Here is a 16794-nt window from a genome sequence, read left to right on the forward strand (position 1 = left end):
TGAGCTGAAGCAATTCATCGAATGTGCGCAGACGCAGAGCGACCTCAAACTCTGTGAGGGCTTCAGCCAAGTGCTTAACCAATGCAAATTCTCCAGTGGTATGTACACACAAGTTATTAGGAGTACCTAAGTATTATGACAGGAGTACCGCCGCTCCCTATACACAGTAAACGCACTCTGCGTAGGGCACCAAAACACAGAGGGGGCACCATCCCAGTTGCTAAAAAAAAAAAAAACCTGCACCATTCTACTATCCGCGATCGCGACCGCTCGCACCTCATGTTTGCGGCTGAATGTTCATAATTGATGGATGGACATCTATGCCTGGGTAAAGGACATCACCAATCCGGCGCAGAGAAAAGAAAACCATGAAAAAATTAAGTTGGCTTGACGTTGGACGTTCGAGAGTCTCAAATTTAGGGACCGTCTCTAAAGTTACATGCGATATTGGTATACACTTTTCTAACGTCAGTAGCATTTGAGGAGAATGACTTGCAGTCATAAAAACAACTGTAATTGTTCATGTAGGTGTCAGCTATAATGCACAATTGAATTGAATGTTTGATATTTATTAAAACAAACTGTAAATCATATGTAAATTGTGCTACTTTTTCACATGGGCTCCAACACAAATTTGAAGCTTAATAGCATGTAATATATATATATTAAATTAAGATTATTTTGAAAAATCACATACACTTTTCAAATTATAAGCAGTATCGGTATTGGTATCGTTAAAATTGTAGCAAAAAGTATTGGTATCGTATCGCATGGAAAAAATGTGGTATTGCCCATCCCTAATCTGCACCTATATGTCTAATGTAAACCAGTTTTGTAGTCGATTATAATTGAATGTTAATTATTTGATTTATTTGCTGCCAGACTGATGGGATAGTAAGGCACTTATTTTAAAAAATCGACTGAACGTTTATTATTACAGAATGTATTGAACAATATTTGTGTGTTTTTAGCTTGATCCGAGGAAAGCATTACATGGCGTCGTCTGGTGGATCATTAAAGAATAGCAGCTAAATACAGAATTACTTTACTCTGCGCTCAACATGAATCGGCAGTTTTCAGGATGACCTTTTCATAAATTATGCATCATTCACATGCTGTCATCTTGATGAGTACATCAATCAGTGGCTCATGTTAACTTCTGATCAATAGCTGAACAAATTGTTAATATCAGTGGTTTAGCATAAAATATTATTTTTATGCAAAGTTGTTCCATTGTTGCAGTATGGTGTATGCAACACAGTTTTATAGATTCTGTAATGTCTTCGTCAGTTTGCTCCGACAACATTCTTTTGCTGTTTTTTTCCGCTTTTATGGTTTTCCATTGTAGTATATCGGTTTTATTGTTCTAAAGTTATTTATTTATCTATTTATTTCTTTTCCTCCCACAGGACTGTCATGAGGTCTGGATTGGAAACACAACTATTCCATGGCCATACACTGTCTATAATAAAACCAGTGACTTGGAAGAAATGTTGTGTAACATATGTGATGCATAGCATTTATATATTTGGAGTAGATAACTTCAGCTTTGTGAATTGGTGTTTTTTTTTTTGGCTTGAGTTACTGTAGAAGAGATCACAATGTGTATTTCTCTGCAGGATAATTTATATGTTTTACTCAGATTATGTGATCTTGAATTGCAAATAAAAGAATCGGAAACATTCAAATGCTCTTTGCTGTCACCCCCCCCCCCCCCCCCCCCCCCCCCATATCCATTCAGATATATAGTACGACCAGATATTAAATCCCCCAATATATGTTCTAACATTTAACTAAAAGAATCGGTTGTAAATCATTATTTTTAATGAATTGATGCAGCAATATCGGTGTGCACCGGTTTTCTTATCATTAGCGTGCATAACCGTCAGAGATAATACGATATGGGACTGTCCTGGCTTTAATACGGCTTTTTTGTTATTTTTGGATCTTGACATTAACAGTTGCCCTTTCGTGTTGTTGACGGCAGCAGACCCGTCGTGTCTCTCCCGGTTTATTAACGAGGGGAGCCTGGAACATGGACTGACCGCCGACTGCACGAGACGAAGGACAGCGAAACTGTTGAACCGCGGGACTAATAGCGAGTCGAGCAGGTAAATTATGCCGTGAATCGGTGCTTGTAATCCGCTCGTGTTGAAGCAGGTCTCCGCCGTCCATGATGCTGCGCATCCGGTGGATGCGGATCTGCTGCTTCCGCTGCAGCATAGAAACACCCCGAGAAACGTTAAATGACTGCACAGTACAGCTTGTTATAAATCTAGTTTTAATGTCAGAACGCTACAAATAATAACGGTAACAGAAATAAAGCAGCAAATGCATAAAACACGCTCATGTTTCTGACCCATATTGATTGAAGCCGGATAATAAGAACGCAACGGTATTTACATGGTAGGCTACTCTGAAAAAGACCATGTCATGTCAGAAATGGTATTTCATGGTATTACCATGATGTACGAATGTGTTATTTTGTTAGTTTATAACTTATACTGTTGTGTGTGATTATTTGGTTGCTTCATAATTAATAAAGATTTATCCTAAGCATAACAAGTGTAAACATGTATGTCTGGTGTCCAGTAGGTTTGCAATAACCCAGTTTTCTTACAGGTGAGTTTATAATAATGACCAAAGAAGATGAAATTCCTGACTGGGCTGGATCGCAGGACTTCTATGAGAAGTATGACCCAAAGGAGATCCTTGGAAGGTATTGATATATTGGTGAAGCCCAACTAATATAATACTTGGGTCATATTTCAGGCCGATTTGAGAAACAACAACAACAACAAATTCACATTATAGTAATGATTTTTATATATATATATATTAATTTACAAAATTTTTCATTTTATTTTGGCAAAGATGGATATTTGAATGCTCTTGTTGGATTATTAATAATCAGTAGTAATAATCTCAGTAATTGTCAGTAATTTAATGAACACCAATGTCTAATGTCTCCACTGCTAAAATGACATAGGCCTACTACCATAACAAAATTAACAATTCGTCTAGCTTTCGCATTCTTTTTAAAACATTTTCCTCGCTTCTTTGTCCTCCTCCCCCCTCCTGCTTCATCTCTAATAGCTGACAACTTTGCCATGTTTTTCATTAATAAAATTAAAAACATCAGTGCACAGTTTTCCACACCACAATCCGCCAAGCACATCTCACCAGCAAACATACTCATTCACATCCTTCTCTTCTCTCTCTGAGGCAGAGGTCTCCAAACTCATCCTTTCTAATCATCCTACAACTTGTCCGCTTGATCCTATTCCATCTCATCTCCTTCAAGCCATTTCTCCTGCAGTTGTACCTGCACTCACTCACAAAATTAACACATCCCTCCACACTGGTGTTTTTTCCTCATCATTTAGACAAGCTAGTATAACTCCACTACTTAAGAAACCCATCCTCAACCCATCTCTCTTAGAGAACTACAGACCAGTTTACCTTCTTCCTTTCATTGCAAAAACACTTGAACGAGCTGTGTTCAACCAAGTCTTTGCCTTTCTCACACAGAACAACCTCCTTGACAGCAACCAATCTGGATTCAGAAGTGGACATTCAACTGAGACTGCCTTGCTCTCAGTTGTTGAAGCTCTAAGACTGGCAAGAGCGGAATCCAAATCTTTAATATTATCTTGCTTGATCTGTCCGCTGCTTTTGACACGGTTAACCACCAGATCCTCCTGTCAAGACTAATGACAAAGGGCATCTCAGGAACCGCACTCCAGTGGTTTGAGTCTTACCTATCAGATAGGTCCTTTAAAGTATCTTGGAGAGGTGTCCAAGTCGCAACATCTAACTACTGGGGTGCCTCAGGGCTCAGTTCTTGGACCACTTATCTTCCTGTCTACATGGCATCATTAGGATCTGTTATTCAAAAACATGGCTTTTCATACCACTGCTATGCTGATGACACTCAACTCTACCTCTCATTCCATCCTGATGATCTGACAGCAGCTGCTCACATCTCAGCTTGTCTAACAGACATTTCTTACTGGATAAAGGACCATCACCTTCAACTCAACCTTGCCAAGACAGAACTGAGTGTGGTTCCAGCAAACCCAATCGTTTCATCACAATTTCACCATCAAGTTAGGCACATCAACCATAACTCCTTTAAAACAGCCAGACACCTTGGAGTTATGATTGATCAGCTAACTTTCTCAGATCATATTGCTAAAACTGTCCGATCCTGCAGATTTGCTTTATTCAACATTACTTCAGACTTATGTGCCCTCTAGAAGCTTGCGTTCTGCAAGTGAACGTCGCTTGATTGTACTATCCCAAAGAAGCACAAAGTCACTTTTACGGACTTTTAAATTAAATGTTCCTTCCAGGTGGAATGACCTCCCCAACTCAATCCAAGCAGTTTAGCCATCTTCAAGAATCGGCTTAAAACCCATCTCTTCCATCTTTATTTGACCCTCTAGCTTTAGCACTCTCTATTCTAATTCTATTCTTAAAAAAAATTAAAATAATTCTAACTACCTTCTAAACATTTTGTATTTCTATCTATTTTCTTTTTATTTATTATACAATTTATATATATATATATATATATATGTATATATATATATATATATATATATATATATATATATATATATATATATAATATGACCTCTAACACTAGCTTGCTCTATTCTTTTTTTTATTCTATCTGTTTTCTTTTCATTTATAATATTATTTAAAATCCCTTGCTACATGTACTGTGTTAAGCTAACGGAGACTTGTCATTTGCACTTGTATATCATTGCTCTTGTTGATTTTGATTGCTTCTATAGTCCTCTTTTGTAAGTCGCTTTGGATAAAAGTGTCTGCTAAACGACTAAATGTAAATGTAATTTAATGTTACACCATATAAAACTAGAGAGGAATGAAAATCACAGCGCACCATAATGAACGTCATATTGGTTCAAAGTTTTGAACCTACGTCAGGTTTGGTTTCCAAGTGACCAAACTATGTGGTCAGGTTTTGGTTTACCTTTTTTAATGCATGTTTATAATGTTGATTTATTAAATAAATAGCCTTTATTGTTCTAAAATATTTCATTCTCATCTGTTATATACTACACAACCCACTATTTTCTTCAGAAGTCAAATGATATGATCATGAAATGATTTATGTATACTGAGAATCTCCTCACTGATGGTGATGGTGTTGCAGAGGGGTGAGCAGTGTGGTTCGACGCTGCATCCATAAGCGCAGCATTCAGGAGTACGCAGTCAAGATCATAGACATCACGCCATCAGATAAGATGAGCCCCGAGGAGATCGACGAGATCCGAAATGCCACAATAAAGGAGATAGACATCCTCAAGAAAGTGTGTGGCCAAGAAAATATCAGTAAGTATCCACAGAGTAGCAGCTTTAAAACAGTATCTTGTTGAGAAAGTCTATGATTTGAACACATTGTTTCTTTGCTCCTCCAGTTCAACTGAAAGACTCCTTTGAAACTAAAGCTTTCTTCTTCTTAGTGTTTGACTTGTAAGTAGAGCTCACTGTGTGCGATTTCATACAATAAACTCAGCAAAAATAAGAAACGTCCTCTCCCATTCAACTGCTTTTATTTCCAGCAAGTAAATATTTGAATTGACATAAAAAGTTAAACCACTGAGACAGAAATGGAATAATGGGTCTCAAACACATCTGGAGGTACACGTTGTCACATGTGGACTGGCATTTAATCATTCTGTGCCACTTATGCAGTCAATATTGTTCTCACAGGATGAGGAAGGGAGAGCTTTTTGATTATCTAACCGAGAAGGTTACACTCAGTGAAAAAGAGACAAGGTTAGTATCATTTATAATGGATAAACCCATGCAGGTCATATTTCACCACAAAATCCAAATCTTTTTTTGCTTTAAAAAATAAATAAAAATTATGATCATTATTTTCATGACAATTAAGCACATTCCCCCTTATACTTCTCATTATTGTAATGTAAAAATATCTATTTCTCAATGCCATAATGGGGGGAAAAATTAAAGTCTAATATTTTTGTAGAAAAGAAGTCAAATTACATTTTTGTTTTTGTTAACATTATGCCACAAGTTCTGTTGATTGAGCAGAATTTTTCTCTTAAATACACAATGTATTGAACTTTGTATAATATGTGTTTCTTGTTTTTTTCTTGACTTTAGGATGAAATGTGACTGTAGCTCAGAGTACAACAGTACCTTTTGTGTATGTATTTGCAGCACTATGTTTGGGTTTTGCAGGAAGATTATGCGGTCCCTGCTGGAGGTGGTTCAGTTCCTTCACTCTCAAAGCATTGTGCACAGAGATCTAAAGCCAGAAAACATCCTTCTGGATGACAATATGAACATCAAACTCACTGATTTTGGCTTTGCTGTGCAGATTGCACCAGGACAAAAACTTAATGGTATGGTACTTGATGTTTTTTCTTAACCTGTGTGTAACTGGAAGATAGGCACATGATATCATAATATTGATATATCAATTTCGCAGGCCCCTGAATCTAATAAAATCTCGATCATATTGTAGATATGTCGTATCACTTGCTAAGAGAATCAGATGAGCTAATTGCTATTTGGTGTGCCCTCTGACCTTTAACCAGGAACAGAGTAGTCCAAGAATGACCAGTCAATTACATAAATTAATGTTTTACGCATGGCTAACTAATGAGGGGGAGATTTCAATACACTTTATTATGAGGGTGAATTTCATCAAGCTGATTCTCATTACTGTAATGCAAAAAAAAAAAAAAAATTAAATGTAAAAATAATTATGTATCTTTTAAAATATAATATGTAAAGATATTCTAACAAATATAATATTCTTATATAATCTTATCATTTATTGCATGATTTTATATGAATAATACATATAATAAATCATTAAACAACATAATATTTTAATGTAACTAATGTTTTAATATAATCTTATAAAATATTACCTTATTGTATTAAATTATAGGATATAATATATATATATATACGTTTTATTATTTAAAAATATACTTTTATTTTTTTTATATCATCCTTTTTTTTTTATGTAAGCCCATTTCTGCCACTAGATAAAATGTATAAAAGTTAATTGCGATTTTTTTTTTTTATCTTGCAATTCTGAGAAAAAATGTCAGAATTGTGAGATAAAAAGTCACTATAACCTTTTTTACATTACATTTTTTTCAGTGGCAGAAACAGGCTTCCATCATTTTTACTATCTACATTTATGCTGATTTAATGTACATATTTTGCTGACAATTTAGTCTGGGCAAAATGTGAATGGGCAGAATGTTTTTTTTTATTTCATTAATAAACAATTCAATAAAATATTTTACTCACTTTACATGAGATTCAACCAAATAATTGTCATTTGTACTGTAACATACTGATATAAATAGTACATATTAGGATCCCAAAAACATACCAACTGTGTGTTTCATTAGAGCTTCTTCTGATCTTGTGTTGTCGCACATAGAGGTATGTGGAACGCCAGGCTATCTAGCCCCGGAGATTATCGAATGCTCTATGGATCCTCACCACCAGGGTTACGGGACCGCCGTTGATCTGTGAGAAAGACCCTCATATATTGGGGAAAGACTTTTCATAACATTCATATAAGAGCTTGGTCTTGATAGCCAAAGGCAAGCTTTTGAAACCAGTTTACATTCTACTTTTAAGTAGGACTGAACTGAGAAATGGCACTGTTTCTTGTGTTTTTCAGCTGGAGTGCAGGGGTGATCATGTACACCCTTCTTGCAGGTTCTCCTCCTTTCTGGCACAGGAAGCAGATGCTAATGCTACGCATGATCCTGGCGGGAAGCTACCACTTCACCTCTCCAGAGTGGGACGACCGTTCAGACACCGTGAAAGACCTGGTGCGTCTGAAGCAGATCTGGGAAAATCAAAATAACAAAGAACACTTGTTTAGCTTTACCAGGCAATGAATACAAGCCTACAGTAGATCCACTAACCTGCACTTTGTGGTGTGTGTAAACTTTTCCAGATCTCCAGGTTGTTGGTGGTGAATCCTGAGGCACGTTACACTGCCACAGATGCCTTAAACCACCCATTCTTCCAGCAGTATGTGGTCGCAGAGGTGCGACATTTCAGCCCATACCGGAAGTTCAAGGTGGGGTCTATATATAATTAAGAAGAATTATTAAATTATTTCATTATGTAATAAATAAACCAGAGGAGAACCGTTGTGCGTGTCTGAGCAACACCTGGTGGTGGTTCGTTAATGAATTGAATATGCATTTTTCAATGAATCGGCTGAGTGAATGATTTAGTGTCCCATCGAGAAATTAGCCATTTTGAACAAACTGGTTGAAAGACTGATTCAATGACTCACTTCAAGACAACCTAATTGTGGTTGTAGTTTTTAAAAGTAGGCTGTCATTTATTTTTTACTTCATCTGATGTTTCTGTTTTCATCATTTTAATATGTAAAACATTAATCTCATAACATTAACATTCATTTGTACTTGTACTGTAGTATTTGTGGTACCACTGAGCTGCAGTAATCAGGTGGTTTAAATCTGTGCAAAGATGGATTTTGTTAATTCTGATTTCATTTGATTAGTAACAATGTCTATTCAAATTGATCACATTTAAGAATTTGACATAAAATAGGATAAAAACAGAAAATGTTTGCACTTGCCCCAATGGAAATCCATGTAGGTTTATTGCAAACACTTGTGTTTTTATTATTTTTTAGGTAATCTGCTTGACAGTTCTGGCAACAATGCGCATTTACTGCAGTTATCGACGTGCCAAGCCAGTTACCAAAGAAGTGATCAAGAGTGACCCGTACGCTGTAAAGCCTATTCGCAAACTCATCGATGCCTGCGCATTCAAGATTTACGGACACTGGGTAAAGAAGGGCCAGACGCAGAACAGAGCTGCCCTGTTTGAGAATAGTCCAAAAGCTGCTTTGCTTTCTCTAGCAGCGGAAACAGATGATTCATTTCTCAGAATGATGTAATATACACACTACTGAAAACTATACAGGATAACATTTTCAAGAAATACGTATGACATCAATACCTCATACTGCAAGACATTGTAAAATGGTCTAACATTTCTAATTCGTGAGTATTTCATTAATTTAGACCTGACGAGTCAAACATTTAAATGCTGTTACCGAAAGCCTGCCTGAAGTTCTCATGCTAATTCAGGTCATGTTTATTTATTCTGATATGTGATAAATTATATGAAATATTAAAAGAAAACAAATTATCGTATGAAACATGATGTGTGTACTGATTTTATGGTTTTATTTTTATTAGAAATTATATGTTGTGTATAATTTGGGGTTATAGTACATCCAGATCTTTCAATTGAATCGATTTATTAAAAGATAAGATAAATTAAGGTGCCCAGATTTATTAAATGGGAATCAGGGACATGTCAGTTCAGTTGTCAAAATATCATTTCAATCTCACTTGCTACTATAAATAAAAAAAGAAAGAAAGAAAGAAAAACAGAACTAATTTTTGTAATTGTTGTGGGTTGCATATACTATAATTATGATGTCTCCAGCTCAAATCCTAACTGATCCTAACTGGTTTTAATACAATTTAAAAATCATATGATGAAAAAGTAAATGGTAACCATTACAAAAAGCAGATTGAAACCGTAGTATTTTGTAACAAAATTATAACTTCAAAACACATGACAAAAATAAAACAAAATAAATATGAGAACATATGATGAATAAAGCATGTATTAAGCATTGCAATCATTGCAATTATATTTAATGACTTGTATTTAAGCGTGAATTTAATCCACACATTTTGTAGTTACTAATTATAACACTTGCATTGTACAGAAAGAGAGTAAAGAACATTTACACTATCATTGACTTCAGTCTAACCACTAATAAGAGTTCAAGCAATCTCAAAAACTCCCTGAAGCTGTTTAAACTGTAAAATTAATATCTGTTCTTTTAATGGGTCTAAATTTACATTTTATATAATTCACTATGACATGAACATGAACAAATCAGTAAACTTTATTTTGATTCATATGCATCAGTCATACATGAATGAAACAGGTAATGTAATAGTTCACATCAAAGTCCCCACACTGTTCAGTGTTCATGTGTTTCCACACTACAGACGGTTAAAGTAGCACTGAAGCAGTGCTGGATTTAAGAAGATAATTATGTGATGATTGACCATGAATGATGAACAGCTGCTAACAAGAGGAAACACAAGAAGTACTACTATAAAAAATATAATATAAAAAATAAAAGACATAAATCTGTCAAGATCTGATTAAACAACTCCTAAAACAGCTTCACTAGCTTCTCATTATTAGCCAGACTGACTTTATTTCTCTCAGACGTCTAGAGAAGCTCTTATTGAGAATTAACAGAGGTTAATGTTATTTTGTTTCATTTGAAGTCACCATCAAGGAGATCAGTGTTTCCTTTTGTTTGGCTCTTGACCCTTGAGTCTTTGATGCTACTGTTACGCTGATTGTTTTAACTGTGTTCTCAAAAAAAAAAAAAAAAACTTAAGCATAATCAACTGCCCAAAGAATAAAAAATGTTGTGGGCAGATGGTCCAACCGACCTTATATGAAGTCCAATTTCTGATTAAATGGATGTTGTATTATTTTAGCGTTGTGTTATTATTTTAAATTTTTTTAATATTTTAAATATCAGATAACATGAAGAGTTAACAAAGCACTTTGTGGAAAAAACATTTTTACAAAAAAATTCAAAGACCACAGAGATCAAGAATCAGCATATGAATCTCAACAATGGCGAGTCATCAAAATGCTTCATGTTGCAATGCATGGTGGGTATCAGCATATTACAAGACTCAACCATGTATCATGTACCGTGTATCATCTGCCTGCGATCCTGCTTCTTGAAGGTCACACATTACATTAACATTTGTAATCCTATGCTGTTATCAACCTCTCTCTAATCAGAGTGTGCACTAGACTGTCAGAAGTTTGTTTCCTTGCTTTGGGGGTCACAGTAGTGACCCTGAGCAGTTTTTACCCCAAACTAGAGCGTGAGTGGGTGTTGAGCGTGTTGGAGGAAGGGGTCCAGGAGAAGTACTGTGATGCTATGACATCTATCAGTAGAATGCCAAGAGTGTGCAAAGCAGTAATCAAAGCAAAAGGTGGCTACTTTGAAGAACCTAAAATATGTCATATTCTAGGTTCTTCAAAGTAGCCACCTTTTGCTTTGATTACTGCTTTGCACACTCTTGGCATTCTACTGATAGATGTCATAGCATCACAGTACTTCTCCTGGACCCCTTCCTCCAACACGCTCATATATATATATATATATAAAACTTGCATGCTGGTTGGCAGTTTTCTACCACATGCAGTCACTGCTCATTAAATGAAAAAATCCAGTTGTTAATGAGGTGCTTGCTTTTCTTCTGTTCCTGATCCGGAGTGGTGTGAATGTACTTCAGATGAAGGCATTCCTGCACACACTCTCCTCTGTACTGTTGCATTGTGGGACAGCTCTGAATGCTCACAAGGAGCCCAGCTGAAACTGCACCCACAGAAACTATTGTGCTCCTGCAGAGCTGGGCAACATTGTTTTTGTTTCAAAATATACTTTTTTTCTGTAGATTTAATCAAGTAAATGCAGCCTTGGTGAGCAAAAGTGACTTCTTTTAAAAACATTAAAAAATAAATCTCTCCAACCCCAAACTTTTGAACAGTAGTGTACATGGCCAGTTCTTGACCTTGTGGAAACTATGTTTTGACACATTTTTTTTCTCCCCTATCTGAACATTTAATATGTTTATTCTGACTCTGGAAGAGTGAAAGGGCAAGGAAAATGCCACTCAGCGAAGCACACTTTTTTTTTCAAATGGAAAAGCAGACGGAAACTGGAGATGGACAAGGGGGAAAACAGAAGCAGGTTTTGCTGGATGAGTGTAAACCTCTTAGAAACATCCTCATACACATGGGTACCCAAAGAGAAAGAGGTTTCTTGTTCCAAGCCTGAATCCTTGAATCCTGAATCCAGTCCTGAGTCGAGCAAGCTAGATGATGCAATTGCATGTTTAACTCTGAAGTGGGGCCTTAAGACATTGACTGAGAAGCCATATGATGACAGCAGCACCTTAGCTATTTTAAAATGAGTCACTAGCATCACACGGCCACATACAAATGTTGTAGATGCTATTCTGATGGATGAAGGCATAAGAAAGGACTTCCTAAGATTATGTCACATGTGACCACAAAGCTCAGGAACATTGCTCAGCAGTGGACACCCTTCAGCTGTTCTCTAGAGTCATGGTTGATTTGCTGGAGGCACATCGAACGCTTTTAAGAACCTGCTAGCATACAAATACTGTTGATGGTGCCAAGCAAGGTAAGGTTACAGTCATGGAGTGCAAGAGTTGATCCCATTCATTTCATTCATTTTAGCTTTTAGATCTACGATTAAGTGAGCCACGAGTGTGATTTAATTTAATAAAAAAGAAATGATCTTGTCCCAGTGATTAACTACACTACCCATAATCCTGAAAAGCCAACCCACCAATCAGAAAAGTGTGATCTCTCTATTATCCAGTCTATACTGAATTTTTACTGTTAATTTTTTTTTTTTGTCTTTTTCCACTGATACAATGCTGTTAGTTTGTTTTGTTGACAGAAAGCGGACTGAAATTGCTCTCGCTGTACATCTGTGAGCTCTGGGGTGGAGCGCGGTCACCTGACCTCCTGCTGACCAATGACTGCTGTGCAACAGGACCGGCATCAAAAAGCCCAAATCTCAAATACTGCGCATGTGTAAAGACATTCTGTCTGCAGTGGACTCATGACATGCTGCTTTGTTTATTAGCTTACATTATTTTGCAAAATAGTAAAAAAAAATTTAGTTAGTGCAATGATTGTTTTTATTATAGCATGGTTTTAATAGTTCATGATTGAGAGATTGATGCTGATACGTCCAAAAATCACGCAACATCTGAATGTTTTGAGATTATCAGATGAAAACCATGCCAAACTCTGACATAATACACATTTTAATATCCATAATCTCTGCACGTATGAAATAAGTGTTCATTAATTTCAGAATTTTTATGTACCTGATTTTCCAGCATTAAAATTGATATAAACCAACACATTTATTGTTACTCAGCAGTCTGTCTGTTGTCACTTTAAATGAAGTATTGAATAGAGCATCGTGGGTTTAGTTTCTTCTTGGTGTTGCTTCTTCTTTGTATCTATAGTTTCTCATCAATGGGAAACCAGATTTTTCAACACGAGGACCCCTATATAAACAAATGAAAATGAATATCCACTGCATAAAATATTTATTGTTCTTTTCTTAAGCTTTAATGACACAAAGACTATCTAGAAGCCCTTTTAATCTTTTTCTTCAGTTTTAGGTTCCGTTAATCAAAAATGACTTAAACATAACATTCTCTCTCTCGTTTTCTAAAGAGAGAAATATTGGGCCAAGGCAAATGAGAAAAAGTAAAGCAAAAGTAACATAACGCATTATAAATGAACTAAACTAATTGGTTACTTTTTTAGGAAGTAATGCAATATTGTGATGAAAAAAATATCACTGAATGAAAATACTTAGTAACATCACACATGCAGTTATATTTAATGGTTTATGTAAATAGCTTTTTCATGCAATGATGTTTGAAAGCGTTTCTGTAACTGTAATTTTGAAATTTTTTAAATTATTCTTCCTTTCATTTTGTTTATGCTTGACGAGTCTGTTTAAAAATGAACCATGAGGCAAATCTATAAATGATGACATTAAATTGACCAACGGCGAGTGAAATAAAAGAACGGTCCCGCCTCCCGAGCGCGATTCATCCAATCACAGGAGACGGTGTACGTTTGAAACGGCTAGCGTCAGATCACGTTACACGCACTTCATCGCTTACAGCTGTATACAGTGTCGAAGTTTCGTTTTCATAAAAGTTCAAACTGCTCGCTTAATTAAAACTTCTGACCCGCGATCAGTATTAAAAAGTCGGCCGGAGTATAAAAGAGCAGCACATTCGCGTTTTAGATTAATGGACAGCATTAAACTTGCTTAAAATGCAAACTAATGTGTGATTATAGAGCTTGGATTATTTATTGGACCGTTTTAAAGAAGAGTGTAACGTTACACTATGGCGGATGGAGCGAGTCTAAACGCTAGTTGTTTGACCTCGCGAGCAAAGAAAGTCAACAACAGCACTTCAACAGCAGCGAACATGAGGAGAAAGACACGACAGAGCAACAGAAGAGACATCCACAACCGGGTATGATGCTGCTGTGTTAACTGGAAAGCTAGTTTAGAGCAGGCCAGAGACCGCACGAGTCTTCCTGTTTTTTACGTTCAGTCTTACGCAACCAACTTTTTGACGCAGTTTATTAGTGTTTGTGTTCAGAAACCATTTCTGCATGCCACAGTTGATGAAGTTTTTGTGATTGCAGGTCGTGTTGGAGAAGGTCCTGGGCATCACTGCCTCCAGCAGCAGTGCTTTGACCTGTGAGCCCAACACTGGTTTAGTGGCTTATCCAGCAGGGTACGACTGGTTCTATACATGTGTTCTGTGTCCAAGTCCATACTTTAAGGAACAGTTCACTTAAAATAATAAAAGATTTGATCTACTCATCCTTTTCTCGTTCCAAACGTGAATTTTCTTTATGTAAAACGAAAAAGGTGAGTCTTTGTAAAATATCATTACTGCTTTTTTCCTTCTAAAGGAAGAGAATGGGAACTGGAGCTGTCAATATCAAAACTGACAACAAAACAAATCAGAACAGATAGCACACGTGCATTTGCAAGATGTCTGCTAAAGATCTTTTCATCTGGGTCTTTAAACATCTTAAAGACATCCTTGAAACATCTATTTGACTTCTGATAGGAACGTCCCATAGACGTACTGCAGATGAAAACTACGTCTTGTAGACGTCAAATAGACGTCTCCGTGATGTCCGTGTGCTGTCAGGGGATGTAAAGTAGTGCATATGTTTTGTGCGCTATATTTGCAGTCCTCTGGAACCATACCTTAATTGTATTAAACAGACAAATAATGAAATCTTTCGCTGTAGCTGTCAAATATGGTTTATTCAATGATGGTTAATCGTGAGACATGTGGGAATCAATAGTGCAGTTGGTGCCATTGTATTTTTATCAGTTTGGGAGCTTATAACAACTTAAATTCTGGTTTAATATATATATTTTCTTTTCTTATGACATCTAAGACTAAAAGCTTTTTAGAGAAGAGTTTTAGAGACTTTTATTGTGCTTTTTCTTCTGTGTTTGGAGCTTGACCGCTCCAGTCCCCATTCACTTTCATTATATGGAGAAGCCTGCAGACATTCTTCAGATATCTACCTATTTTTTCCACAAACGCATAGTTATACAGGTTTGGAATTACACATTTTGATGAACTTTAACCTTTAATTAAAGTTCCACTTGTGGTTTCTCTGTTTGGACACCTGTATGTTCAAGAGAAGCTAGTGCAAATACATTCACAAGTTTTTAAGTGGGACTTCCACCTCTGTTCACAAGTTTAGGGTCAGTAATTTGTTTCTCTTTTCATTATTATTCAGTAAAGGTTCATTAAATTGATTAAACCATTTTAAAGACATTTCTCATATTAAAGACACATTGTCATATTAAATATTAAGAAATGTTTCTTAAGCACAAAAAAAAAAGATTACAATAGGAAATAGTTATTTTAAATCGTAATATTTAGCAATATTTCTCTTTTTAATGTATTTTTAATAAATAAATCCAGCCTAAATGAGCATAAGAGACTTCTTCAAAATGAACAGCTTAAGTTTTTTTATTTTTTTATTTATTCAAACGTATGTGTGTGTGTGTGTGTTTATATATACATACATACATACAATAATGCGTCGTCTCTAAACGAATGCGTTGGTGGTGTATGTTTCAGTTGCGTTATCGTCATCCTGAGCCCAAAGAAAAACAAGCAGACTCACATATTTAACACGTCCAGGTAAATAACATTCTTATCTTTAATGCCACAGCATTATGTTGAACACTGTAACTTAATTAAGTCCAAATCATGTGCTTGTTGCCCAGGAAAACCTTCAGTGCCTTGGCTTTCTCACAGAATGGAAAATATTTGGTGTCTGGTGAGGTAAGTGCTCTGACGACTGTGCTAAATGTCCTTCTGTGCAGCATTTAAGAGGGACAGGAGGCAGTCTATCATTGATTGGTATGGTTATGATGTATATGTTGTAAAGGAGATTTGACTAGGCTGCTCCGACACATTCCGGCTCCCTGGTTGTCATGTTGAGGCCCACTGTCTGTCCCAACTTGGTACACCAACAGAGGATCGTTGTAGCGACAGCAGATCACAAATGCTGTGCAATGGCTGCTTTTTATAAGCATCTGACCAATGTTGGTGCATGTAGCACAGGGGAGGTGGCCAATGGGTATTTAAAATAATAGCTTTTTGTTGTTGTTTTTGCCCTGCAAAAGGAATAAGCTCCGATAGGTTTGGAAAAGCGTGAGGGTGATGGCAGAATTAGTATTTTTGTGTGGACTGTTGCTGTAGTGCTTTAGGTCTGAGTGTAATCTGAAGATTCCTGTGTTATCTCAGTATCACAGCAGCTGCTTCTAGATGAGTATTAGTCACCATCTGAACTCGTGGAAGGCACATGTTGTCCTACTTTCTGATACAACGCATTATTTATTAGCCTCTACTCCACTCATGCTTTTCAGTATTGAACATTAGAAGTAAATGAAAATCCAAATAAAATTTGGCATATTACTAGTATTATATACTATTTCTATTTCTAATGTGCGTATGGATAAAATACTCCAATTGCATA

The 16794-nt window shown here is 36.2% G+C and overlaps 2 protein-coding genes and 1 pseudogene across 3 annotated transcripts in view; all 3 read left to right on the forward strand.

Annotated features, from left to right (window-relative positions):
- LOC132123252 (coiled-coil-helix-coiled-coil-helix domain-containing protein 2-like) overlaps nucleotides 1–1624 on the forward strand; it is a 6718-nt pseudogene extending 5094 nt beyond the window's left edge.
- A 311-nt stretch (nucleotides 1625–1935) lies between these two features.
- Nucleotides 1936–9238, forward strand: LOC132123339 (phosphorylase b kinase gamma catalytic chain, skeletal muscle/heart isoform-like). Of its 2 annotated transcripts, none has more exons than XM_059533893.1 (10): nucleotides 1936–2111; nucleotides 2612–2719; nucleotides 5186–5364; nucleotides 5451–5505; nucleotides 5746–5811; nucleotides 6241–6404; nucleotides 7466–7556; nucleotides 7712–7865; nucleotides 7994–8119; nucleotides 8708–9238. In XM_059533893.1, the coding sequence occupies exons 2-10, from the start codon at nucleotides 2637–2639 to the stop codon at nucleotides 8972–8974; spliced, it is 1185 nt and encodes a 394-aa protein (XP_059389876.1). In that variant the 5' UTR covers nucleotides 1936–2111; nucleotides 2612–2636; the 3' UTR covers nucleotides 8975–9238. The 2 variants fall into 2 exon arrangements, with proteins under 2 accessions (XP_059389876.1, XP_059389874.1); XM_059533891.1 differs by having other exon boundaries at nucleotides 2623–2719.
- A 4627-nt stretch (nucleotides 9239–13865) lies between these two features.
- LOC132122972 (WD repeat-containing protein 62-like) overlaps nucleotides 13866–16794 on the forward strand; it is a 28667-nt gene continuing 25738 nt past the window's right edge. Inside the window, exons 1-4 of the mRNA XM_059533510.1 lie at nucleotides 13866–14243; nucleotides 14419–14510; nucleotides 15891–15953; nucleotides 16040–16097. Coding sequence (XP_059389493.1) covers nucleotides 14112–14243; nucleotides 14419–14510; nucleotides 15891–15953; nucleotides 16040–16097 — 345 coding nt within the window. The 5' untranslated portion in view covers nucleotides 13866–14111. The remainder of the gene's footprint in view (nucleotides 14244–14418; nucleotides 14511–15890; nucleotides 15954–16039; nucleotides 16098–16794) is intronic.

This window comes from Carassius carassius, chromosome 41 (assembly GCF_963082965.1).
Source record: "Carassius carassius chromosome 41, fCarCar2.1, whole genome shotgun sequence".
Taxonomy (NCBI): domain Eukaryota; kingdom Metazoa; phylum Chordata; class Actinopteri; order Cypriniformes; family Cyprinidae; genus Carassius; species Carassius carassius.

Excerpts from the sequence above, each read along its gene's own strand:
- LOC132123339 (XM_059533893.1), top strand. The coding sequence starts at position 2,637 with ATGACCAAAGAAGATGAAATTCCTGACTGGGCTGGATCGCAGGACTTC. Across the intron at positions 2,720-5,185 it reads CCAAAGGAGATCCTTGGAAG|AGGGGTGAGCAGTGTGGTTC; the intron begins GTATTGATATAT and ends ATGGTGTTGCAG. Across the intron at positions 7,866-7,993 it reads CAGACACCGTGAAAGACCTG|ATCTCCAGGTTGTTGGTGGT; the intron begins GTGCGTCTGAAG and ends AAACTTTTCCAG.